General features: G+C 44.7%; 1 protein-coding gene across 1 annotated transcript in view; it reads right to left on the bottom strand.

The window, feature by feature from the left end:
- The window catches only part of CPZ (carboxypeptidase Z), a 126,685-nt gene that overhangs the window by 51,373 nt on the left and 47,470 nt on the right, over nucleotides 1-27,842 (bottom strand). The window contains exon 6 of the mRNA XM_040335359.1: nucleotides 25,132-25,293. Coding sequence (XP_040191293.1) covers nucleotides 25,132-25,293 — 162 coding nt within the window. The remainder of the gene's footprint in view (nucleotides 1-25,131; nucleotides 25,294-27,842) is intronic.

A 27,842-nucleotide genomic window follows, 5' to 3' on the forward strand; every position in this document is an offset into this window, starting at 1 on the left:
GCTTCATTAGTTAACTTAAGGCCGGGTACACACGAACAAACATGTATGGTGAAAGCGGTCCGTCGGACCGTTTTCACCATACATGTCTGCCAGAGGGCTTCTGTACGATGGTTGTACACACCATCGTACAGAAGTCCGCGCGTAAACAATACGCGGGGCGTGTTCGCGGTGTCGCCGCGTCGATGACGCGGTGTCGCCGCGACAATGACGCAGCGACGTGGGCGGCCCGCCTTTAAAATGCTTCCACGCATGCGTCGAAGTCATTCGACGCATGCGAGGGACGGCGGGCGCCTGGACATGTACGGTAGGTCTGTACTGACGACCGTACATGTCCGAGCGGGCAGGATTCCAGCGGACTGTTTTAAAACAAGTCCAGGAATATTTGTCCGCTGGGAAAAGGCCCGGCGGGCAAATGTTTGCTGGAATTCGGCCCGCTCGCGCCCACACACGACCAAACATGTCTGCTGAAACTGGCCTGCGGACCAGTTTCAGCAGACATGTTTGGTCGTGAGTACGGGGCCTTAGACAACGGTCCTTCAGACCGTTGTCCTCTGGCTAACCTATCGTGTGTACGAGGCCTGACTGGGCCATAGCATGCAACGACAAGCAAGGAAAGCAAACTATTAGCATGCATTAAAAAGGGAATTAGCTCCAGGAGATAAAACTTTAATCCTGACACTTTATAAATCTCATGTTTGGCTACATCTGGAGTATTCCCGTCCAGTTATGGTCACCAATCCTTAGGAAGGATGTGCTAGAACTTGAGTCCAGAGAACAGCAATACAATTATTAAGGGGACTGGAAGAACTTAATTTATGAGGAATGACTACAAGCACTAAACGTAGGCCCGGATTCACAGACAATTTATGCCGACGTATCTGTTGATATGCCGCGTTAATTGCAGGATGCGCCGTCGTATCTATGCGCTGTATTTAGGAAACCAGATACGCCTGAATTTCGTCTTGATCCGACCGACGTAAGTCTCCTTACGCCGTCGTATCTTGGGTGCATATTTACGCTGGCCGATAGGGGCGCTTTCGTTGATTTACGCGTCGAATATGTAAATGACCTAGATCGGCCGATTCACGAACGTACTTGCGCCCGTCGCAGTAAGCTACGCCGTTTACGTAAGGCGTACATCCGGCGTAAGTTTACCCCTCATAAAGCAGGGGTAAGTCATGTTAAGGTATGGGCGCAGGAACAGCGTCGTATTTTACGTCGTTTACGTAAGTCGTGCGTGAATGAGGCTGGGCGTAGGTTACGTTCACGTCACAGGCATTGAGCCGGCGTATGTTAGGGAGTATATGCGCCATGATTCTGAGCATGCACGCGCATGCGCCGTTCGTTTGGCCATGCATTTACATGGGGTCATAGTTAATTTTACAACACGCCCACTTCCTTGCTACTTTGAATTAGGCGGGCTTACGCCGGCCATTTTACGTTACGCAGGCGCAAGAAAGGAAGCAAGTGCTTTGTGAATACAGTACGAGCCTCTCTTAGTTACGTCGGCGTATCGCATATCAGATGCACTACGCCGCTCTAAAGAAACGCTGATCTCTCTGAATCCGGGCCTTAGTCTCTATTCACACCAATGAGTTTTTTAATGCTTTTTGCAAAAATGCAGGACATGTTTGTTTAACATGAGTTTCTATGGAATACGTTCACATCAATGCATTTTTGTACCTCTGCATTTTTGGAAAGGGTCAGGGACTTTTTTAAACGCAAAACATGGCTTTTTTTGTTCAATAGACTTCAATGGAGACGCTGCAGAAAAGCATGTAGTGCATTTTTAGCGCATTGTGCATTATTTAATCTGCCAAACAACAAATTGAGCAAATAAAAAGAAAAAATACAAAAATGCATTTCCAAAAATGTAGAAATGCTGAAAAGCAAAATGCATAGGTGTGAATGGAGCCTTATTCTTCTTGGAGATGTAACGCAAGGAGATATGATAGCGATATACACATATCTCAAAGGTGATCCCAGCATAGGAAGAAAAACTATTCAGTCTCAGGTGGTGTACAAAAACACGGGGCCACTCAAGACGGGAGGAGAAGTGGTTCAACCTTAAAGGGGTTGTAAAAGGTAAAAAATAAATAAATTCCCTAAATCGCTTCCTTTACCTTAGTGCAGTCCTCCTTCACTTACCTCATCCTTCCATTTTGCCTTTAAATGTCCTAATTTCTTCTGAGAAATCCTCACTTCCTGTTCTTCTGTCTGTAACTACACACAGTAATACAAGGCGTTCTCCCTGGTGTGGACATTTAAAAGCAAAATGGAAGGATGAGGCAAGTGAAGGAGGACTGCACTAAGGTAAAGGAAGCTATGTAGGGAATTTTTTTTTTACCTTTACAACCCCTTTAAGCAGCGTAGGGGTTTTTTCACTGTCAGGGTGGTAATGATGTGGAACTCTCTTCCACAATCGGTGGTGCCAGCAGGAATTATTGGTAGTTTTAAAAGACTCTTGGACAAACATCTTAGTAAACACAATATACAGGGATATGGGAAATGGGAAATTATTCTCTACATGAATACACAATCACACAGGTTGGACTGGATGGACTAGTGTCTTCATTCAACCTTACCAACTATGAAACTATAACCGTAGTCCTTAGGTGCAGTGACTAAATTCGTTTTTCCTTGTATTTTTACTTAGTGATGCTCCCAGTAACACACTTCCTGTCCTAAGGTGACAAGCTTTCTCAACATACAGAATCTATAAGCAGCGTTGTCACCCTAAGACAGGAAGTGTGGTAGGATTATAGAGCAGCGCCCTCCTATGATGAAATGTGCAGAGCTGATAAGACTGGTCAGACAACACTGCATAGTGTACAACTTATGAGCTCACTGACAAATAAGTTTTTTGGGGACTTATATATATGGTATATTTAACAGACAGCAAATACATTAAGTTCATTATCAGGGTACACATACAGTATACTCTATTAAATTGAAAACAAATTATAAATCTGGCCAACTTTTTGCAATTTTTTTTCAGTTTGTGTGCCAGTGGCAAGGTAGGAAAGATCTCCCTCTTACCGGCTCTGCCATAAGAGAAGTGCTTATGCACTCGTACGTGTTGGAGAGAGAGAAGACAACAGGGAAACCTGTGTTCCGGGTTCACTGCAGGACACACGAGGCTGCTGGTGTAAGTGGGGTAGAAGGGGACGGTAATGCGTTTAAGTTGTGCGGCTTAGTCTGATGAAGGAGCAGCACATGCTCCGAAACGCGTTACGCCCCTTTCTCCCCCACTGACACCATCAGCCTTGTGTGTCCTGCAGTGAACCCGGAACACAGAATGCTTTACAGCTGCTGGACGGCTCTACACTGCTTTCTACCACCCTGCCGAAGATGGACACATGCCACAGATGAGGACTCCTGATTTTATCATGTCTTTTAACACTCAACGATCTTGTAAGTGCTTTTAACACTTTGTGCACTTTATTACATTTTACATACTGCACTTAAAGGCGCCTTCCTTTTCCTTAGAAATCTTGCACCCCAGGGGGTTAGGCAAGGGTCCTTCCTCTTCGGGAGGGAACCATATGACACACCCCAATGCATTTTTTTTTTCACTTTGGTGTTTAGTTTTTGCACAACGTGGGCTCAAAAAACAGCCCTACATTGTACAAAAAGGATAGAAAAGGGCTTACCCACTACCCAGGGTGTCACTGCTGCAGCGTAAATCGGGGTGCCTGGATTTCAGTTTTAACAGCACATCTATAACCAAGATTTCAGTAAAAGCTAAATGTTTTATTACACCACCAGCAAAGTTTCTGCAGCTGCATTTCCAAGTCCACAAAGATACCGGCAGCTATTATGATATGGTATCAGCCTCCCCACTGAATTTTTAATTGATGCTCATCTCACAAAAAATAAGGCAAAGTAATGAGACTTTGTTGGGGGAGGGGGGAGCATGAAGTGGCAACGGTGAGAGCCATAGCCCTCTAGAGATGTATGAAGCCAAAATGCAAATCAGCCCTTGTATAATACAGGACTTTAAGAAATTTTAGATTGATTTTATGCAATGCTGTAATGTAATGTCATTTTTTGATAAAAAAAAAAAGAAGTGCACAAAATATATTCTACATCTTCTCTGGGAAATAAGGAGCCAAGCAGCCAATTTGTCAAAAATATTACAGCCGGCGCCGTTGAGCCTTTTTCTTGCCAGTAGAAGAAAACATACCTTGGCTCTGTATAAATGCACATAAACTTTTACTGGGCTCCTGAATTATGCGATTAGTTATCCACCATTTAGCCTTTCACGTTATCCAGATTAATGTTTATCTTATCACGTAAATAATTAAAAAAAAAAGCTCACAATTAGTAACCTCTATTATTTTTTAAACATCATTTTTTCATTTAAGACAGCTCTACAAAAACAGAAAAAGAATAGGGAACAGATGCAGCGTTTACAGAGGGTATTAAATCACGTGTGTGTAGCTTACTATTTATACAAAAAAGGCTCAAATGGTTTAGAAAGAGTGACATCTTGTGGAAGAACGATCGCAATCAACTTATAGGCCAATGGTACCATCTTGTGGAAAATTGTTATAATGCACATTGTACTGTGCATGTGTTAATAACAATTAGACTTATTTATTAGGGTAGTGCAAAAAAAAAAAAAAAAAAACCCAATAAAATGTACCTATAACGGCTTGTAATGAGTTGCCAAAAGTTTTTCATTTTAATTACCCTACTAAAATGGACCTGAACTCAAAAAGTGAAGATCTGCACTTCTATAGAGCAAACATTGTCTAAAATTGGCCATAGACTATGGGTTTTGTTTACTAAAACTGGAGTGCAAAATCTGGTGCTGCTCTGCACAGAGACCAATCATCTTCCAGTTTTTTTTTTTTTTTGTCAAAGCTTAAATTGAACAAGCTGAATTTATAAGCTGATTGGCTGCAAAGCACAGCTGCACCAGTTTTAGTAGATCCACCACTATGAGTCCAACAGATTCCTCCACTCACAATATACAGCACAGATGAACAAATATCCATGCTGGGCTACTGTATTCTGACAGAACATCCAAACAGTGGCTGCATCTGATTTTCCCTTCAGCTCCTGCGATTTTTAAAATGAATGGCATTAGTCAGGCGAGAGCCAATAGAGCAACTACAAAGTAATTTTCCTGACGCATTCATGGCAGCACACACACTGGGTTGTGACTCCGCCTCCACAACCTGACAGGATTGGTTAGCTATAAATTTGAAGGGGAGACGCCCTGCACCATTCTCTTTTTTATCCTCACCTGACGGATTGGACGGACACGCAAGTAATGCCTCTTACCGCACATCGCCCCAGCAGGTTCATGCCTCTCCTGTTTGGAAGTCCCTCCTGTACAGTCTCTAAATGAGCTTTATGGTGGGAACCCCGCTCTGGTGGTCTCAGGGGCTCATGGAAATATCTGGCACATTTGTAGCAAGCTTTAAAGAAGCTTCAATTCTCGCAGTGACCCCCACTTTCCTCCTCTTCCTCTCCATTATGTACTGTCATGAATGTATTGTTTTCTAAAGCATTTACCATCAATTCATATTGCGGCAGTGTGCTATGGCACCCCCATACTGTCTGGGTCACCCCCACTATGTTTACTTCTGCCATGCAGTGTCTGTATTTATATCTGGTACCTTTTTGCATCAGCTCTCGCCGAGCCTTGTAAAGCATTTACCATCAAGGTTATTTATATTGGTATCTTTGTGTTGGATCAGCTCTCTCGGCGGTGTGCTGTGGCACCCCCATACTGTCTGGGTCACCACCACTTATGTTTACTTCTGCCATACAGTGTTTGTTTTTATATCCGGTACCTTTTTGCATCAGCTCTCGCCGAGTCTTGTGGTTCCTCTGGCACCCCCATATTGTGTCATCACCACCGCGTCCTCCACGCCGGTCTGCGCATGCGCGCAGCACAACGATGACGCCGCCTGTCCCCTCTGCCCTCTTCCAAGATGGCGCCGGACGAGCGGGACGCTTCCGCGCATGCAAACGCGTCATCCGCGCCGCGACGGCAGCGGCGAATTAAAAAAAAAAAAAAAAAAAAAACTTAGTCCTACGGCGGTGACTGGAAGCTGTCGTTTTGCTGCTCTGCCTTGCCAGAGTGAAGAATAGTAAAGGTTGGTACACTGATGTCCCAGCCCAGCTGGCCCAAATGTATTTTACAGCCTAAATAAATAAATAAAGGGAAGTTTAAATGTATGAAGGGGAAAAAATATATATAATTAATTATTTAAAAAAAATAAAAAAATAAAAAGAATAAAAAATATAACTTTCTAATACTTAATGAATAAATAAAATTCATTGGGGGGGGGGGGCATATTTAACGTCTCGCCCTTTCTCTCCTTTCCCTATTTTTTTTGGGCTGTCTCTTCTATCTTCTCATGGGGGTCACTGCCCTCGCAGACCACCATTAACTACTAGGTATAGAGGCCGTCCAGTAGGTGGTAAGTAGAGAAGAGACAAAAGAGAGCCTGACCACCAACGCTACTTTTTGGTAGCCCCATCGGGTCACAAGACGCAAGTTCACGGCAGACGGGATCAAGCCATGCTTCCGGCAGGTCACGCAGAAGTCGCTCAAGGTCGCCTCTCGCTATCATCACTCATAGCATAGCCGTTCGCGTCACAGCCGCTCCCGTCATAGTCGGTTTCACCGCAGACGATCACCTTCATCCCACCATGAACGGAGCTATTATACCCGCCCCATGGCAAACGCTTGCTGAGTATGCGGGGCTCCAGTCTTGCCAGATAATCGGCTTACCGCCTTTGCTTCAACAAAGCAACCAAGGAGAAGGAATGGGATGCCAGAGGGGCTTCACCGGCCATTACGCTCAGGCTTCAGAGACCCTCTCGGAGATAGAGGGGTGCCAGCCGGCGTCCAGCTCCCTCTTCAGTCACAACGCGCCTACGGCCGATTCATTTTTAATGCAACTCGCTAGGCACATTATCCTACCGATTGAGGATGCAGTTACCTTCCGGGACGTACTCGGTCGTAAAATCGATCTAGAGCTGAGGGAAGCTTACTCCACAGCAGGAGGTGTTTGTAGGCCGGCTATCACCACGGCTGTAGTAGCTAAAGCCATCACTACAGGGGCGGCTAACGTTGAGAAGTCCATTCCAGAAGGGGCCGACCAGGAGAAAGTAATTTTTTCCCTGCAGAAAATAAAGTTGGCAGGTGACTTCATGACAGGAGCCTCAGTCGGGACGCAGCATCAGGATCGAACTGGTGCAAATTCCATATGTCGGCTCAGATCTTTTGGCGCAAAGCTGGGCTCAGCCATCTCCAAGTACCGGAGGAACATTTGGGCCAATTCCCTCCGATAGGAGACCGAAGCCCCAGAGGGGCCCCGTTTACAGGTGTAATCTTCCTGACAAGTACAGGGATGTAGGATCCTACCGTCCCGACAGAATGCTCTAGAGGGACCGGAGGAATACTCGACCCTCCTTCTCGAGGGTACAGAAAGCCAAGGCCATCACATCTGGGGAACAGCAGAAGTCCCTTTGAGGGTTCGCCCGCACACCTAATCAGGTGGGCGCCAGGCTCAAGGGATTCGTTCAAATATGATCAAGTCATATAATAGACCCATGGACACTGTCCACTACCAAGACCGGTCACAGACGGAGGTTCAGGGGCACATTGCCGGAGAACACATTCCAGCCTACCAGAGTACCGTCTTCCCCAGACAAAAGAAGGTTACCTCTACAATATGTAACAGAACTGTCACAAAGGGGGCAATAATAGAAGTACCTCCGCACCGAAGGGGAGGGAGTTTTATTCCTCCTTATTTAAAAAAAAAAAAAAAAACGGGGTTACTTACCGGTAACATCCCTTTTCCAGGAGTCTTTCAGGACAGGTACTGTAGAGAGACACAGGCTCCTCCCCTCACAGGAAACACCGCCTTCCAATTAGGAATTTAAGCCTCATCCTCCCTCAGCTCCTCAGTTTTTTCCAGAGTACCTCCGGCCAGCTGGGGAGACACAAGAACACGTCATAAAAGTATAAAATTACGTCTTACCTGACGGCCTCGTCTGATGAGTTTCCATAATATCCCCTACAACAAAGAGGGTGGGTACCAGTGCTGTCCTGAAAGACTCCTGGAAAAGGGATGTTACCGGTAAGTAACCCCGTTTTTCCCTGTTCGTCTTTCAGGACAGGTACTGTAGAGAGGATAAGCGAGCACCTTACCCTAGGGTGGGACAACTGCTTGCAGTACTTTGCGTCCAAAAGCCTGGTCTTTGGTTGAAAGTAGGTCCAGTCTGTAATGTTTTACAAACGTTGAAAAACTAGACCATGTTGCAGCCTTGCAGATCTCCGGGGAAGCACCAGCACACTCTGCTTGGGAAGTTGCTACTGCCCTGGTGGAATGAGCCTTGATACCCTGTGGAGGCTCTACTCCCCTAGAAGAATAAGCTAGAACGATGGCTGCCCTTAACCACCTGGCTATCGTGCGTCTAGAAGCCCTAGACCCTTTCCTGGACCCAGAAAACAAAACAAATAGTGAATCAGCTTTCCTGAACTGATTTGTGTAATCCAAGTATTGTAGGACACACCTCCTAACGTCTAGGTTGTGAAACTTGTGTTCCTGTTCCCTCACAGGATTTGAACAAAAAGAAGGCAATGTTATTTCTTGACTTCTGTGAAACTTAGAAGCTACCTTTGGTAGAAAAGCCGGATCTGTCTTAAAAATAATGCGATCCGGAAAAACTTGAAAAAAGGGGGCCCTAATAGATAGGGCCTCGAGTTCGCTCACTCTCCTGGCAGTAGTGATCGCTACTAAAAATACTGTTTTGAGAGTGATCACTTTTAAACTACAATTGTCTAAAGGCTCAAATGGTTCTACTGTAAAGGCCTGAAGAACCAATGAGAGATCCCAAACTGGGAAGTTGGAGGTTTTTACAGGTCTCCGTCTACTCAAAGCCATAAAAAATCTAGAGACCCAAGGGTCAAATGCTAGTTGTTTTTCAAAAAATACACTTAGAGCTGACACTTGACCCTTCAGCGTGCTAGTTGCCAGCCCTTTATCAGCTCCAGCTTGTAGAAATTCTAAAACAGCCACAGAGCTGTTGACACTGAAGGAGCTTTCTGCGCACCAGATGTTAAACCGTTTCCACACTTTTTGGTAAATGGCTTGTGTCTCCTTCTTTCTACAGCTTAAGAGTGTTTCAACCAGGCGTTCTGAAAACCCTTTGCCCCTCAGCAGCTCTTCCTCAGAAGCCAAGCTGCCAGATTCCACCTCTCTACCTGCGGGCAGCAGATTGGACCCTGTAAAAGGAGATCCTCCCGGATTGGTAGAATCCAAGGAGGTTCTATCGATAAACCTTTCAGGATAGAGAACCATGGTCTCCTGGGCCAATGAGGTGCGATGAGAATCAGTGTTGTGTTCTCCCCCTGCAGTTTCCTCAGGACTGCTGGTATTAGAACCGGAGGGGGGAAAGCATAACACCTGGAGAACTGCCAGGTTTGGGCCAGAGCGTCCACCGCCAGAGCTCCATCCCACCTGTTTAGGGAAAAAAAGAGCCGAGTCTTGGCATTTTCTCTTGAGGCGAATAAATCCACCCCCGGAAGACCCCATCTTTGAGTGATCGCTCTGAAGACTTCTTGATTCAGAACCCAATCGCCCTCCCTCAGTTTCTTCCTGCTGAGGAAGTCTGCGACCTGATTTAATTCTCCCTTCAGATGTATGGCTGAGAGGGACAAGACATTGGCCTCCGCCCATATGAGAATAGACTTTGTCAGATCCCATAAGGTCTTGCTCCTGGTGCCCCCCTGCTTGTTGACATAAGCTACTGCGGAGGAGTTGTCTGTCCTGATTCGAACATGCTGTCCCTGCAGCTCCTTCTGAAAGGCTTTGAGGGCTAACTCTATCGCTTTTAGTTCTCTCCAATTCGAAGATTTTTGCGAGTCCTCTTTTGCCCAGCGACCCTGTGTCAGAAGGGAGTCCAGGTGTGCTCCCCAACCGGAGCCACTGGCATCTGTTGTCACTGTTCTGGAGATCGGGGAGATCCAATCCAGGCCCTGTAAAAGGTTCGCCCCCTTCCTCCACCACCAAAGGGACCTCTTGATGTGAACCGGTATGGATATCAGGGAATCCAAGGATTCCGGTTTGTGATCCCAAATGTTCAGTATGAACAGTTGCAGGGGTCGGAAATGCAGACCCGCCCACTGCACTGCAGGAAGAGAAGATGTTAATAACCCCAGAGCTGACATGACTTTCCTTATCGGAAGCTGGCCGCTTCTCTGAAGAAGTGATATTACATTGTCCACCTTCTGAACTTTTTCTATTGGGAGAAAAGTCATCTGTCTGGTTGAGTCCAGTACATATCCCAGAAAAGTGACTCTTTGGGAGGGCGTCAAGCTGGATTTTTCCAGATTGAGTAGCCAACCTAAGTTTTCCAGAATCTCCTTTGCTACCTGGAGGTCCTGGGACAACCGTGTCGGGGAGTCTGCAAAAAATAGCAGATCGTCCAGGTATGCCACCACCAGGATGCCCTTGAGACGTAGAAAGGCTAGTACCTCCACCATCACTTTGGTGAATATGCGGGGGGGAAGAGGAGAGCCCGAAGGGGAGTGCTTTGAACTGTAGGTGAAACGTCCCCTCTCTGGACCTCACAGCCAGTCTGAGAAATCTCTGATGGCATTCCGCTATTGGGATGTGTAGGTAGGCATCCTTTAGATCTATGGATGCCATGAAGCAGTTCGGAAGGAGGAGCGTCCTCACGGAATAGATGGAATCCATCCGAAACCGTTTGTACGTGACCGAGGTGTTTAGAGGTTTTAAATTCAGTATAAGCCTGAATTTCCCTGAAGGCTTGCGGACCACAAATGTGGGAGTAGAAGCCCTTTCCTATCTCCTCCGATGGAACCCGAACTACCACCTCCTGATCCTCCAACTCCTGAAGAGAGGAGAGCAGAGCCACAGATTTTTCTTTGCACTGCGGCAAATTGGTGACTAAGAGTCTGGATGGGGGGGGACTTGAGAACTCTAGTCTGTACCCTCTCCTTATGATCCCCAGCACAAATTGGTTGCTGGTGATCATCTCCCACTGTGGGAGAAAGGCCCCCAACCTTCCTCCCACCTTGACTCCGTCATTGAGGTTTTTGGGGCTGTTCAGGAGCACGAAAAAGCGCCCCGGCACGGCCTTTCCCTTTTGGTCCCCAAAACTTTTTCTTTCCCTCAGGTTTGGGGACTTCCACCTTCTTTTGGGTCCAGAATTTTTTCTTTGCCTGTCCCCCAAATTTTTTCTTTAAGGGGAAAGCCTTCTTCTTGTCGGCTGTACGATCTAAGACAGCCTCCAAGCCTGGCCCAAATAATAAATCTCCTGTAAGGGGGATCCCGCACAATTTAACCTTTGAGGCGCTATCCCCCTGCCATGTCTTGAGCCAGAGAGCTCTTCTTGCAGAATTAGATAGAGCTGCAGACCTGGCAGACATGCGGATTGACTCTGCTGAGGCGTCCGCTAAATACCGCACGCCACTCAGTAAAGTTGGAAAAGAGGAAAGTATAGTCTCTTTAGGCGTTCCGGCCTCAATATGTGCCCTGATCTGTAAGAGCCAATGCTCTAGATTACGGGCCACCACTGTTGCTGCCATAGCTGGCTTAAGGTTCCCCTGGGAAGCATCCCAGGACTTTTTTAATAGCGAGTCCATCCGCCTGTCCATGGGGTCTGAAAGGACCCCCATGTCCTCAAACGCCAAGTCCGTATGTCGGGATACCTGCGAAAAGGCAGCATCTAGTTTGGGGGATTTGTTCCACACTGAAGCCTCCTCTTCAGAAAAAGGAAACCTTCTCTTCAAAGAGTTTGAGAAGAAAGGTTTCCTTTCTGGGTCCTGCCACTCTTTTTTGATGGCATTGACCAGGACTTCATGGACTGGAAAAACCCTTTTCCTTTGTTCTCCCAATCCACTGTACATCTGGTCATGGAGTGACAGTGTCTTTTTCTCCTCAACTATCCCTAAAGTAGCGTGGATAGTTTCCAATAATTCTTCCACCTCTTCAAGGGAAAGCTTGTAGCGAGAGACTTTTGAGGGCCCTGCCTCTGTCTTCTCACTATCTGACTCCTCTTGGGAGCTAGAAGCGGCACTGTCTTGCTCCTCCTCAGCATCCTCTCTGATATCCGCAGGTTTCTCTCTACTCCCAGAGGGAAGAACCTCAGGATTGGGTGGAATTACCTGTTGCGCTACAGAAGGGCTGCTTTGGGGCAATTGAAAATTAGCAAAAATATCTTTAAACGATTGAAAGGTGCCAGAAAGCTCTTTCATAGAAGCTGCTAATTCAGATGCCTGCTCTGCCTCCCTTTCTTTAACCAGCCCCTCAATACATCTCCTGCAAAGTGCTTTGTTCCAACTCTCACTAAGGGAAGATCTGCAGGAAGGGCATTTCTTCCTGCTGTGGGCTGATTTTTCTGTGGATTTCTGAAAAACACAGAAGAAAGTGGAGGCTAGATTAAGAGAGAGCCCAGCGCTTGACACAGGTAACCACCAGGAGTGTTCTAGGACCAACCACCACCAGGGTTCCAGACACACTACACCAACAAACTCCCCGACCACCAGGAGAAGAAAACAAAAAAAAAATCACCAGTGAAGCTGTGCAATATGATAAGGGAACACCACCCCAGGGTTCTCCTTACCTTAGAGTGGCTGGTGCTGTCGTCATCCGGAGGTGCACGGGAAGCCTCCGCTTCCGACATCTCGCTGAGGAATGTGGTCGCGACTGCCTGCAAAAACGCCGACCCTACGGCTGAGAAGAGAGAGGCCGCACCAGCCCAGCGTCAGGCCTTTTTACACTGCAGCGTCCGGGACCAGTGACGCGTGTCCGGCGGAAGTGCCCGCCCCCCCCGGAACTGACGTCACTCGTCATCCGGTCCAGCCCAGCTTCCTGGCCGACTGTGATTTCTCACAGGGAGCGTGCACCCCGCCTGCAGCGCCACCCCTGTGGGATCAGCAAATAGACCTCCGCGGTTGAATCCACCCCAGGAATGTCCGCGGGACGCTACACGGCGATGTCCTGGGTAAGTGACTTCCCCAGCCAACCAGGACGCCATGTTTTAAAAAATAGCCCTGAGCCCAGGGAGAACAGGTCCCCCCTCTCAGGAATACTGGCCTCAGCTTCCCCAGCTGTCTGGCCCTTGGCCCCAAGCGGTGTCTCCCCTCCGGAGGAAACACCATAAACTGAGGAGCTGAGGGAGGATGAGGCTTAAATTCCTAATTGGAAGGCGGTGTTTCCTGTGAGGGGAGGAGCCTGTGTCTCTCTACAGTACCTGTCCTGAAAGACGAACAGGGAAAAAGGAAACGGGGGACCTGCGTCCAGTCCTGGACCTAGGTAGGCTCAACAAGAAGATCAAAATGGAAGGTGGAAAGCCTTCACATCCCGATTCAGCCCGCCTTCCAGGAGTTCCTTTGGTTCTCTATTAATCAGTCTCATTTCCATTTTCGGTGCCTCCCATTCAGCATCTCCTCGGCACTCAGAACATTCCCCAAAGTTCTCTTACCCCTGATTGCACTTCTCAGGGAGAAGGGGTTGCGGGTGCATCATTATTTGGATGACATCCTGCTCCTGGCGGAAAATCAAGGGACACTGACCAAGTCATCATCGGAAGATATTGCTCACGGTCCTGCAAGACTTCGGTTGGCTAGTCAACTTGGAAAGAAAAGAGGGGCAGTCCCCAGCCCAGCGTAAACCATGGTTTTCTAGGAGCAGAATTGACTACCAGGCTGAACTAGGTACAATTCCCTCAAGAGAGGCTGAAGCCCTTAGGACAGAAGATGCAGAATCTGCTATCATCCAGACGCCTACAGGCCAGAACCTTCCTCAGTATTTTGGGGTCCATGTCTGTGACCATACCCGTAGTACAGTGGTCCCATTGGCATGCGGGTCTTACAAGACTCCTTTTTAAGGCAGTGGAGTGAAACGTCAATGCTCCAGACCATTCACATTCAAAGCAATCAGTGTGGCAGCGGACGCATCCGTCCAACCTCGGAATGTTCAGACCGATAGTTCCCCCAAGTCCAGAAGCAGCAGCATCGGATGCCAGCCAGCAGGAATGGAGAGCACATTATCCGGACCAGGTAGCTCAAGGCCAGTGGCACTTTCGAACCCAGGGCATAGGGTCAAATATTTTAGAGTTCAGGGCAGCCTCTCAAGTCCTCAGGACCTTTGCGACTCTTCTAAGAGGAGAGGAGTGCTCTTATCAGGATGGACAACAAGGTGACGGTGCCATATATCTAGAGACAGGGAGGCACCAGGAGTCGGACGCTTCTGGAGGAAGTTCGCCCCATGTTGTAGTGGGCACAAGTGCACCTGCTAGATCTGAGGGCAGTGTATGTCTCGGCAGCACAGAATTTGTTGGCCGACTACCTAAGCTGAGAGACACTTTAAGCATTGAGTGGTCCCTGAACCAACAGGTACTCTCCATCATTATGAAAGTTGGAGAGTACCAGAAATCGACCTAGCGACCACGCCGGAAGACTTCAAGTGCCGGGGGTTCCTGTCCAGAGCCCACTTTCCACTAGTGGAAGGAGCAGAATGCCTAGTCCACCCATGGAACTTCGAGCTGGGGTACATTTTCCCTCCAGCTCCTCTAATCACGAGACCCCTGTCCCGACTTCGGAGGTCCTCAGCAATGGTTTTGCAGTAATTCCGTTCCGGCCAAGGAGGCCATGGGTTACGACCCTGCTACAACTCAGTACGCAGCCGCCAATTCATCTTCCAGTAACCAGGGATCTCCTATATCAAGGGCAATTCCTCCATCTAGTCCAGAGAAGCTGCATCTGACAGCCTGGAAGTTGAGGAGGATAGGTTAAGGGGGCAAGGATGCTCTCGGGGAATAAGATCGGCCCTAATGCAAGCTCAAGAGAACTCCACTAATGTCACCTACACTAGGATCGGGGAGAGGTTCGTGTCGATGTCGCAGGAAGAGATTGGAATCCTATCTCACATAACCATCTCAGATTCTTGAATTTCTCCAGTCAGGACTTAACAAGGGCTGAGCTTGGGTACCCTGGGTGCAATTATCCGCCCGTTCAGCCAAAACGGGTGCTAGTTGGGTTCTTCATCCTCTGGTCACTCAATTCCTCAGAGCCTACGTAAAGATCAGGCACCTGAGAGGACAGTCTTTCCAACATCGGACCTACCAGAGGTACTCGAGGCCCTGTCCAATCCACCCTTTTCCGTTCAACTTAATCTCACTGTGGAACCCGACTCTGAAGATGGCTTTCCTTACCTCAGCTAAAGGGGTGTCGGAGAATCAAACCCTTCGGCTACGGATCCCTATTTAATGTTCTTCCTGGCAGAGTGGTACTGAAGCCTTCAGACCAATTTAGTCCAGAGGTAGCTTCCTCCTTTCATCATATCCAGGACATCGTTCTTCCATCTTTTTCTAATGGGAGGGGTGAGACCCATGCCTTGAATGTCAAGTCTACCATCTCCAGCTACCTCACAGCTACACCTCACCTGAGGAGGAAGGATTCTCTCCTGATTATCCCACACGGGAACAGACTAGGTCAGGCAGCTACCTCCCATACCATTTCCTCTGGCTTAGTTAAAGCTATCAGGGAGACCTATTCCATCCAGAAACTTACGGCTCCGGAGGGCATTAGGGCTCATTCGATAGAGGCAGTGGCCACTTCATGGGCAGCATATTGCGGATTTCACCAAAGACCATATGCAGAGCAACAACTTGGTCTTCCCGACACACCTTCATTTCTCACTACAGAGTGAATTCTGCTCACCTGGATACTGCCGACTTCGGCAGATCTGTTGTTGGAACCAATTTCTCAGCGCTATAAAGAATAAATATTACTGTTTTCTTGCACCCTCCCGACTGGCGAGTTATTTCCCAGTGTGTGTGCTGCCATGAATGCGTCAGGAAAACGGAAAATTGTATACTCACCTTTCCGTAATTTTCCTTTCCTGACGCATCTTCATGGCAGCACACAGATGCCCAACCAACTGTTTTGTTTAGTGATGATATATACAGAGAATGGTGCAGGGCGTCTCCCCTTCAAATTTATAGCTAACCAATCCTGTCAGGTTGTGGAGGCGGAGTCACAACCCAGTGTGTGTGCTGCCATGAAGATGCGTCAGGAAAGGAAAATTACGGAAAGGTGAGTATACAATTTTCCGTTTTCTGATACTTCATCAGATAAGAAAAGGAGGACATTTGAACAGTGTCTGCCCAGCTTTATGCCGCGTACAGACGGTCGTTTTTTGTGATGAAAAAAAACAAAGTTTTAAATCATGAAATAAAACAAAGTTTTTGAAACTTCATTTTCAAAAACTACGTTGCCTACACACCATCGTTTTTTCACAATGCTCTAGCAAAGCGAGGTTACGTTCACCACTTTTTTCCATTGAAGCTCGCTTCATAACTAGCTTCTGGGCATGTGCGGGTTTAAAAACGTTGTTTTAAATGTCGTTTTTTGCTACAAACGGTCAATTTCTGTGAAACAAAAAACGACGTTTTGAAAAAAGACACAAAAAATTCAAGCATGTTCGAATTTTTTTTTTTGTCGTTTTTTTGAAGACATAAAACGACGTTTTGCCCACACACGATAATTTTAAATGATGTTTTTTAAAACGTTGTTTTCTTTCATCACAAAAAACGACCGTCTGTACGTAGCATTAGATGTCGGCTAAAAAATATTGGCCCAGATTCAGAAAGGACTTACGACGGCGCAGCGCCATGTACGCCGTCGTAAGTCCTAATCCAAGCCGGCGTATCTATGCGCCTGATTCTTAGAATCAGTTACGCATAGATATCCGTTAGATCCGACAGGCGTAAGTCTCTTATGCCGTCGGATCTTAACTGCATTTTTTTTTGACCGCTAGGTGGCGCTTCCGTCGAATTCCGCGTTGAGTATGCAAATTAGCTAGATACGCGAATTCCCGAACGTACGCGCGGCCGACGCAGTACAGATACAACGTTTACGTTCGGCTTTTCCCGGCGTAAAGTTGCCCCCGATATATGAGGCGCAGCCAATGTTAACCACTTAACGACAGCCCACTGTATATATACGTCCTATTTTTAAAGCTGAATATCTCGGTAACGGCAGCAGCTGCTGCCAGAACCGGGATATCCACCTTTACAGTGGGCTGCCGTGTAAACGATAACGGCGGTCTCCGCGAGATCGCCATTATCGGTGGCGGGAGAGGGGCCCCCCCCCCCCTCCCGCCGCTTTTCCGCGCCCTCCGCCGCTTACCGGAGCCGTCGGTAGCGGCGGAGGAGATCGGATGTTGCCGCCTGGAGAGTGAGGACTGTAGTGAGGGCAAGATGGCCCCCACCCGTCCTCATAGCTCTGCTGGGCGGAAGTGACGTCAAAACATCAGTCCCGCCCAGCGTCTTAAAGAGACAATTTTTTTGTTGTCATTTTTTTAAATGACAAATTTTCCTTTTTTTTTTTTTTCTTGCATTGAAGCCTAATTATGAGATCTGAGGTCTTTTTGACCCCAGATCTCATATTTAAGAGGACCTGTCATGCTTTTTTCTATTACAAGGGATGTTTACATTCCTTGTAATAGGAATAAGAGTGATAATTTTTTTATTTTTTATTTCAGTGTAAAAAATAATAAAATTAATAAAAATAAATAAGAAAACAAAAAAAAAATGTTTTAAAGCGCCTCGTCCCGACGAGCTCGCGCGCAGAAGCAAACGCATACGCGAGTAGCGCCGCCATATGAAAACGGTATTCAAACCACACAAGTGAGGTATCGCCGCGATCGTTAGAGCGAGAGCAATAATTATAGCCCTAGACCTACTCTGTAGCTCAAAAAATGCAACCTATAGAATTTTTTAAACGTCGCCTATCAAGATTTTTAAGGGTAAAAGTTTGACGCCATGCCACGAGGGGGCGCAATTTTAAAGCATGACATGTTGGGTATCATTTTACTCGGCGTAACATCTTTCACAATATATAAAAAAATTGGGCCAAATGTATTGTTGTCTTATTTTTTAATTCAAAAAAGTAAATTTTTTCCAAAAAAAGTGCGCTTGTAAGACCGCTGCGAAAATACGGTGTGACAAAAAGTATTGCGATGACCGCCATTTTATTCTCTAGGGTGTTAGAAAAAAATATATATATAATTTTTGGGGGTTTTAAGTAATTTTCTAGCAAAAAAAAAACAGTTTTAGTCTTGTAAATCCCGAATCTGAAAAACAGGCTCGGGGCTTAAGTGGTTAAGTATGGCCGTCGTTCCCGCGACGAAATTTTAACTTTTTTACGTCGTTTGCGTAAGATGTCCGTGAATGGGTCTGGACGTCATTTGCGTTCACGTCGAAACCAATGACGTCCTTGCGGCGTACTTTGGAGCAATGCACACTGGGAAATTCCACGGACGGCGCATGCGCCATTCTGCAAAAACGTCAATCACGTCGGGTCACAGTTGTTTTACATAAAACACGCCCCCCTGATCCAAATTTGAATTAGGCGGGCTTACGCCGGCCGATTTATGCTACGCCGCAACTTACGGAGCAAGTGCTTTGAGAATACAGCACTTGCCCGTGTAAGTTGCGGAGGCGTAACGTAAATCAGATACGTTACGACCGCACAATTTTACGCGGCTGTACGTGAATCTGCCCTTTTTTTCGCTTGAATTCCTCTTGAAAAAATTGCAGTGCACTTCCTGGTATGGGAGTTTACCTACAGCATAATGGCTATATATCTGCAGCATAAAAAATTATCAAAATTAATGCTGCCTCTGAATGCCAAGCTCATGAGATTTGGAGTGAGATTTGGTGATGTCCCTATTATGCCGATTACTGTTCTCCTTCCTGGAGAGGACCTGCAGTGCAAGGATCTCCCTGCTTTTGGATTTACATTTTCTGAGGATCTGTGCTTTCTAAACTTCTCCAACTGGTTTTGAATATTCATCTTCTAGTTATCAGATCACCAGTCATCAGCGAGTCTACCGACAATATTGGTAACTGGTCCTTTACTCTCCGCTTGCTTTTTTTGGGCACAGCTTCCACATTACAAATCCTTAAATTAGGTCTTATGATGGTATTTCTTGTGTAAATACCAATGGTTTATTGAACTTAAAGTGTTATTAAACCCAAAAGCAAACTTTATTATTATACTGCAGCTTACCAATTCTTAGAGCTTCATTCAGCTGCATTCGTTTTCTTTTTTAGGCTTTCGTTTTTCCTTATTTTGACCTGGTGATCCTGTTAGCGAGTCTGTTTGTCAAGGGAGTATGTAAATAACCACAGTAAGGGCAGCTCCAACTACTCATCCGACCAGCAATAAGACATTAGCACAAAACAAATAAAGGAGCGCTCCCAGCCCTGTGGAAGTCAATAGGGCCACAAGCCCAGGAATAGATAAAATCTAAATTTACTTTAATGTACAGTTAAAAAGCCTGACATGCAGGAGTGCCCAGACGGATATCAGCAAGCCAGTGGAGAGGAGACCCAACAGTAGATTACACCACTTAAAAACCTCAGGACAGTGGGAGAAGTGTGTGTAATACGCCCGCCAGGGTCACTGAGATAGCATGTCCACCAGAAGTCAGGTGTTCTGGGAACTGCATGTGATGTCATGCACCTGTCAGAAGTTTGCCCAAACGTCAGCTGGTGAAGGCAATCATGATGATCTGAGGAAGAGGCAAGCACCGCAAATATATGTTTTCATGATGACCGGATTCTCTCCTTTGGTTTGGCATGGTCTAAGTGCTGTCCAAGACTTCCAACTTGCCCACACCAGCCGACATTGGGGCAATTTCTTGCCAGGTGCATGACATCGCATCCAGTTCCGGGACACCTCACTTCCTGAGGATGTGCCATCTCAGTGACCCCGGAAGCCATAATAAACACACTTCTCCCAATGTCCTTAGGCTACTGGGTGGCTCAACCTACTGTTCAGTATGGGATCATGTGTCATCATGCAGCTTTTGGGATTAGGCGTTTCTCCTCTCCACTGGCTTGGTGATTTATAAGTCTGGGCACTCCTGCATATCATGTTTTTTTACTTTACATTAAAGTGAATATACAGTAGATTTTATCTATTCATGGGTTTGTGGACGTTTGCTATTTTGTGCTCTGTTCCTGAGAGCCTGGGCTTCAACAGTCATGTTGTTAAAGCCAGTGACTGTTAAGCAGGATTGTAAATTGGAGTAGGAATAGCTGGTGTACTGGAAAGATGGGGAAACACAAATAGGTATATTTGAGGTCTACAGAAACCAGAAAGTCTACCTGATAAGGGGAGGCAATGACAGATTGTGGGTAAGACATTCAAAGCTTTGAGATCCAAGATGGGGCAGCTGGGTTTGGAAACTGAAGAGGTTGTAGTAAAACTTGAAATGAAAGAGGGCTTAATAAAAAGGTCCACTAATCCGGTTGGTGACAGGAAGATATTTTATTAATCCTACAGTACAGGACACAGGATCTCAATTTTAGATGGCTGGGGTTTCCAAAAGAAGGATGGGCAACAAACCAACCAGCATGTCTTTTGAGTGTGGGAGGAAACCGGAGTACCCAGGGGAAACCCACGCAGGCACAGGGAGAACATGCAAACTCCAGGCAGGTAGTGTCGTGGTCGGGATTCGAACCAGCAACCCTTTGCTACTCACTACACCACTGTACTATATGAATAACCGTTGCTATATACTGCAAGTAGCTCATATATATGCGTTTGATTATTTTATTCAGTGAAGTAAGAACTACCCTTACTCTGCTGAACTATCTGCAAATGCACAGGGTTCCCTCAGTCTTTGTATAAAGTAGAGTACTTCCTGGGGTGGAATTTCATACCCTTTCACCAGGCAAAGTAGGCACTGCAGGTGCAATGGTAGACTTTGCAAGAAGTTGAATTCCTACCTTTTAGGAGCATAGTGATGACTGAACTTAGGAGACCCCTTTCCCTTAGGACTTGGGCTACAAAAGCCAAGCCTTTTAAGCCAGAGACAAAGAAACAGGATGGTAAAGTGGCCCCTGTGACAGAAGATATTTTCAACCTTGTAAGGCCCACAGACCGTCCACTAGGAGTTTCAGATCCAAGTACCACATCCTCCTCGGCCAAGTCGGTGATTATGAGGATCGTTGAAACACCCTCTATCTCTATCCTACAAAGCAGATGGGAAAGGAGCTTTAGTGGAGGAAAATCATGGGTCAAGTTGAACTGATCCCATGTAGCCACCAGGGTATCCACTCTGAAAGACTGAGGATCCCTGGTACCAGTGACAAACATGTCCAGGTTCCTGTTGAATCGGGACACCAAAAAAATTCATGAGTAGTGCCCCCCCACCTGTGACAAAGGTCTAGAAACACCTGTGGGTGGAGAAAACATTTGGGAGAAAACATTCCCCTGGAACCCAACGCTGATGTGAACGTTTACCTGATAATTTTATGTGATTGAAATGTGCACTGCAGACAAGGTTGGAACTTGACTTTCCGCCAAATTTAGAAAATCTGCTTCCCCTTGAGCTGCACAACCTCCCGTTTCCCACTGGTGATTGCTATAAGTTAGGCCGCGTACACACGGTCGTTCCAAACCAATGAGAATGGTCCAACGGGCCATTTCCATCGGTTCACTGCTGAAGTGGCCTGATGTGCGTACACACCATCGTTCCAAAAAACGATCGGGTCAGAACGTGGTGACGTCAAACACACAACGTGCTGAATAAAACGAAGTTCAATGCTTCCAAGCATGTGTAGACTTGATTCTGAGCATGCGCGGGTTTTAAACCGATGCTTTCTGTACTAACCATCGGTTTGGACCGATCGGGCAGCGGTCCATCGGTTTGATTTTAAAGCATGTTTTAAAATTTTGGACCGAAGGAAAACAGACCGATGGGCTTTACACACAGTCGGTTTGGACCGATGAAACTGAACCTCGGTCCATTCTCATCGGTTTTGTCCGACCGTGTGTACGCGGCCTCACAGCCTGAAATTTGGTCAGGATGGTTTCTTAGAAGAGTGGGACAACTGAATTGCTCTGAATTGCAGGATGTTGATTGGGAGCTGGGTTTCCACTGGGGACCACGTCCTCTGTACCAAGAGAGTCTCCAGGACAGCCTGACAGATGGAAATCCACCATGCTGGGGAAACACTAGTTCCACTGGTCATGCAAATGGTATGAACAAGAGACTAGTTCCGTTTGTCCCACACAACCTAAAGGTTGAGTTGCAATAATCTGGAGGGAAAATAAGTGTATGGTACTGACTCAAAAAAGGCTACCTTTAGGTCCAAGATTCTCATGCAAAAGCAGATGGTGAGGCAATCCCTGGACTGTAAGGTCTGAACCTAGAAGCAGAGGACCAAGATTTTGCTGGACGGAAAGAGGAAAACCTTGTGCTGGATTGTATCCAAAATCAGGTCCAGAAACTCCAAGTGGTGGGTCAGTTCTAGCGCTGACTTCTGAACATTTATGAACCATCAAAACCTCTACAGAGTCTGCACAATCCGTTAGACATTGGCTGACAAGGCATGGACCAAAATGCGATCTATGAATGGATGACACAGACCTGTCATCCATTCACCTGTCCTCTATTCTCAGATCACTTTCTAATGATAGAAGCTATAGTCCAGGTTTCATGAATTGAGGAAGAGGTGGGAATGAGAGGGTATAGCTGGCACTCTTGTTAAGTGCCTGTCACGGGCACAGCCACATTGTTATTAGCGAAGGAAAATCCAAAATTTTGAGTGATCAGAGGGGAAATCTTCCAGTGAGGACACTAGTTCTGGTGACCCTGATGACCACCAGAAATTTCCCCTACTTTGGAGGGATGTCCTTACAAGTCCTGTTGTTTGTATGGGATACAAAGAAGAGAAAAGGTCGATATACACTCATCAGCACATTTAAAATGCTGGACTCTATTGGATAGATAGATAGATAGATAGATAGATAGATAGATAGATAGATAGATAGATAGATAGATAGATAGATAGATAGATAGATAGATAGATAGATAGATAGATAGATAGATAGATAGGGTATACGTGGCCTGGTTGTATCTGACAGGGTAATTTCCAAATTAGAAATTTAAACACAACAACAGTCATCACAAATAACTTTGGATGGGTAATATTGAGAGTTTAATTTTCTGTTATGTATTATATTATCTTAACTTATCCTTCCCCCCTCCTTTCAGGGTTGGGGACCTATTGTAGACACATTGTTTGATACCATGACAACACAACATTGTGCTTGTATTATATATTTGGACAAATTTAGACTTTGATCTCCATATTCTTGTTGATAGATTACTTTCGTGCTCGGTCTTGTTTTGTTGTGGACCCTTGTATGCATATTGTCGGTCTTGTTTTGTTGTGGACCCTTGTATGCATATTGTCAACTATTCACTTTGATTCATGCTTGCCATCTTTATTGTACCATTATTGAATGCACAATTGAACTGGCAATCATACATGTGCTTTTGTGTTGTGTTTTTTTTTTTTACTTTTCAAACAAAAACACTATTGAAACAGAAATGTCTAGAAAAAAAAAAAAAAAAGTTGTAATGTAATAAAGGTAGAAAATAGAAATAATGTGGTTTTGTAGGACGCATTGGCTTGCACTACCCTAGCAATGACCCTGAATACAGACTAAATTAATAGAATCAGAAATCTATTGTATTAGGTACAACTATGATTCCATATTGTCGAGAAAAGCCTTACACAGGAGGTCAAGCACCAATGCATCCAAAAATATATATATATATATATATATATATATATATATATATATATATATATATATATATATATATATATATATATATATACACACATATACATACACATATACATATACATATACATATACACACATATACATATACATACACACACACACACACACACACACACACACACACACACAGTTATTCTGTATTCAGAATGATTTTATATAATTCAAAATCTTCCATCAGAAACAGAACAGGAAATGCACAATGCCTCCGATATACCAAGACATGAATAATTTTAATTGAAAATGTAGAGGACAGTTCAGTGGTGAATGGTCACAGTAATTGTTTCCGATTCCTTGAATAATCTCCATAATTGCTTTTAATGATGGCACACACGTCTTTCATACCTTGGTAAGCCTTATCAGGGCTGAAACTCATTACACACACACACACACATCTGAACTTATAATAAGTTCCCTATAACGCGACATGAAGTTTAATGAGATCAGGAGAGTGTAAGGTTTAGACTTGCAACCGAGTGAATCGATGATTGACAGAACAATGTAAGAGCGAATTCGACACGTTGATATAATGAGACATTTTATCTGTACTTTGAGGTATTCAATATCCACCAATATTTACCTAGTTACACATAAGTTAAAGAACAATTCTGGGCTAAACAATAACTTTTATGAAGTTAAAAGCAACTATTGTATATAGCATGCAAGGTAGTTGATACCTTCACATAGATGATACCTTCACCACACTTTCAAAGTAAAATGCTCTCCTACTACATCTGCTTGCTTTAAAGCACTGCAAAACCCACTAAGTTAAAGTGCAACTAAACCCAGAAACAAAATATATATATGTTGTAGCTTACCAAACATTGGATGTGATTGCTGCTTTTATATTTTTACTTTTTTCTCTGTTTTCATCTGGTGATCAGCTTCTAATTGGACAATGTAGAAATATGACATAACTTCCCTGCATCTCTGCCTCATTTAATCAGAGAATGCTTTGCATTCAATCAGGAAGTGCAAAGCATTGTCCTAATGGCACCTGTGCCGAGCAGCCGACCTTGCAGTAGGGTAGCCACTTAGAACAGGAGCCAGAAGCAAGTGGAGATCACTGGAGTAGTGGTGTCTACTGCGATTTCCAGCTTCCAGGGCCATCTGCCAGGTATACCCATAGTTACATTGGTCCAATCATTGTGATGTATAAAATATCTTAAGACTTTTTACTTATTCTGACAATATTGTAACTAGATTAGTACCAGAAGAACAAGATTATGTTAAATGCAAAGAGGACATTCTGGCAAGGATGTGTAGCTTTGGGTGCCAACTCTTCTTTGCCTCCATGCCCTTGAGATGGAAAGTTGGTCCTACGTATTTATTTAATCAATCCTTCTTGTTTCGTTAATTTTGCCATTCAAAGTTAACACATTGCATCATGAATATGACTATTGTGTTGATGACTAATAATAACAACAACAATAATAAGAATAATAAAAAAATCATACCCTGTCCCACGAATAAGTTTCAGGGATGGGCAGGTGATCAACACGAGCTGAGCGTACTTTCATTATTTTATGAACTTCAGAAGTCATATCAGGAAAATTTCTATTAAGATCAATGTTCTGAGCTGTCATCCTTCCATTTGTCCAGCCATTGTATCCAGCACCCTGGAAGAGAAATACATTGCAACGGATTACAAACCTCCCGAAAAAGTACCCCGATTGGTCAGCACAGGTTCGTTCCATAAGGAATGTGCTTTTCTTTTCTTATAGCTCTTCATATTCCCAAATAAAGATTGTTAAAGATGAACTTCAAGCAGATTAGTAAAGATTGCCTTTTAACAAAGTGAAAATCATTTAAAAAAATTGTAATGTAAATACAGCTATAAAAGGAACTCACATCTTAGTTTATATTGGTTTGCTGTGTTCATACTGCATAAAGCCTTGTACACACGATCAGAAAATTGAACAATATATATTGCTTTTGAAGCAATCGTACAATAATCTGATCATTAGTACGCAGTTTATGAGAGCGGATAACTTTAGTTTGTCAGAAATTATCCGAAGGTACAAACACGAAAATATTTCCTCGTACAATACCAGATCGTGCGATTTTCATGTAATCAGTACAGTTTTTGTTTGACAATACAAAGCAATATGTTCTGAATTTTTATTCTGGACGAGAATTTTCATAACTTTAGCAACCTCTTCATTTACAATATGAGACTAGCAAGCAAAAAAAAATAAAAGTAAATGGATGATCATTCATCCGATAATCTCATTGTGTGTACCAGGCTTATGCCGCATACACACGATCGGAAATTCCAACAAGAAAAGTTCGATGTGAGCTTTTGGTCGGAAATTCTGACCGTGTGTAGGCTCCATCGGACTATTTCTGTTGGAATTTCCGACAGCAAAAAATTGAGAGCTGGTTCTCAATTTTTCCAATGGGAAAAGTTCTTGTCGGAAATTCCAACGCACAAAAAAACACGCATGCTTGGAATCATTGGAATTCGTTTTTCTCAGCTCGTTGTAGTGTTGTACGTCACCGCATTCTTGACGGTCGGAATTTCAGACATTTGTGTGACCGTGTGTATGCAACACAAGTTTGAGGCAAAATTACGTTGAAAAAAAAAAACCACGCGGTTTTCTTGTCGAAATTTCCGATCGTGTGTACACGGCATTAGGCTGGACTTGCATTGTACAATTTTCGTATTCAATTTCCTTTATATTTAACTTCAACTATGTAGTACAAGGGCCTGCCTGATTGCCTACAAATTGAAAGTGTTTAGGTTAGACCTCATATTATATGGTTTTGGTAAATCTAAAGGAAAATTGTACATGAAATTGTGTAATATGTGGCCAACCTTAAAAGAGAGGATGTGGAAGTAATTTAGGCTTATCTTTTATAATGCTGGTAATTCAACATTGGGAACCTGCTGACATGAAGAAAGAGCAGTGGTAATACAGTAAGTGCAGTTAATTTACTATCCAGCAGCAGATTAAGGGTTGGGAATTGGCAATAACCAACCTGCAATACTTAATTTAAAGGGGAGAAAACTAGGATCTTCAACATGCTAAACTGGTTGCCAGGGTGACTGGAGGGATCAGGGGTTGATTCACTTATGGCAAATAGACTGTTAACTTTGCAGGGAAATTTGGCAAAAGGCTTAGTGAAGGACGCAAAGCTCTTTAGTGATGTGTCAGGGACATCAGTTTTTTTGACAAAAACAATGATCTTTTCTAACCATCTATACATATCACACTATGGAGATGTTTTTCTTGTAACCCATCTCTAAACAAAGCTTGATGGCCATTAGGGAGCGAAACAATTTACTGAAAACCCTCTGGCCTGGTTAAAAACAAATCAGATTTGGAAAATGTTCTTTGACTCACTTAATCAAGAAGGATAATGGTGAAGTTTTGGTGACTGGGGGATGTATATTTGAATAGACTCATTCATCTACCTTAGACTTCATGTTTTTATTTCCACATTTGTTTCACAATTAGGATTTCACCCTATTGTACCATATGCATGTTCCATGGGGGTTGCAAGTTTTATTGAGTAGCGCCGTAACACATTTATTAATTGGATTGTAAGACACTGTAGGTGGTGTTGATTTTTCTGACACTAGGGTTATTGGGGGGGGGCTGTTTGCTGTAGTGCAGGGTCATAGTGGTATTATTATTATTCAGGATTTGTATAGCACCAACAGTTTACACAGTGCTTTACAATATAAAAGGGAGACAATACAGTTATAATACAACAGAATACAAGAGGATTAAGAGGGCCCTGCTCAGAAGATCTTTCAATGAGCAATATGAACTGGCTACTTGCGAGAGAGTTATGTTGTAGTCTCTCAGAAGAAAAATTTAGAACTTGCATCTTCAGCTAGCTCTTTTGGTGATACACTAGAGATATACTGATAAACAGAGTGATGTGCAGTATGCTGGCAGTATCTGGGTAAGCAAGGTATATACTGTAAATGCTCAGCAGGTTGTAAGTGTAACACAGGATTCTACAAGTTTAAGTGACAGAAAGACAACATTGTCTGCATGCAGGGTCTCTCATAAAAAGGGGGGAGGGCAGGTGCCCTCTCACCAATCCTGCGTCAGAAGGCCCAAAGGAGAGATGTCCTGGGACAGGCTTTCAGGTTGCCAGACTGGCCACCCAACAACTGGAATGCCTCACGCCTTCAGGAATGCGCCTGGAGATG

Source organism: Rana temporaria, chromosome 1, assembly GCF_905171775.1.
Source record: "Rana temporaria chromosome 1, aRanTem1.1, whole genome shotgun sequence".
NCBI lineage: Eukaryota > Metazoa > Chordata > Amphibia > Anura > Ranidae > Rana > Rana temporaria.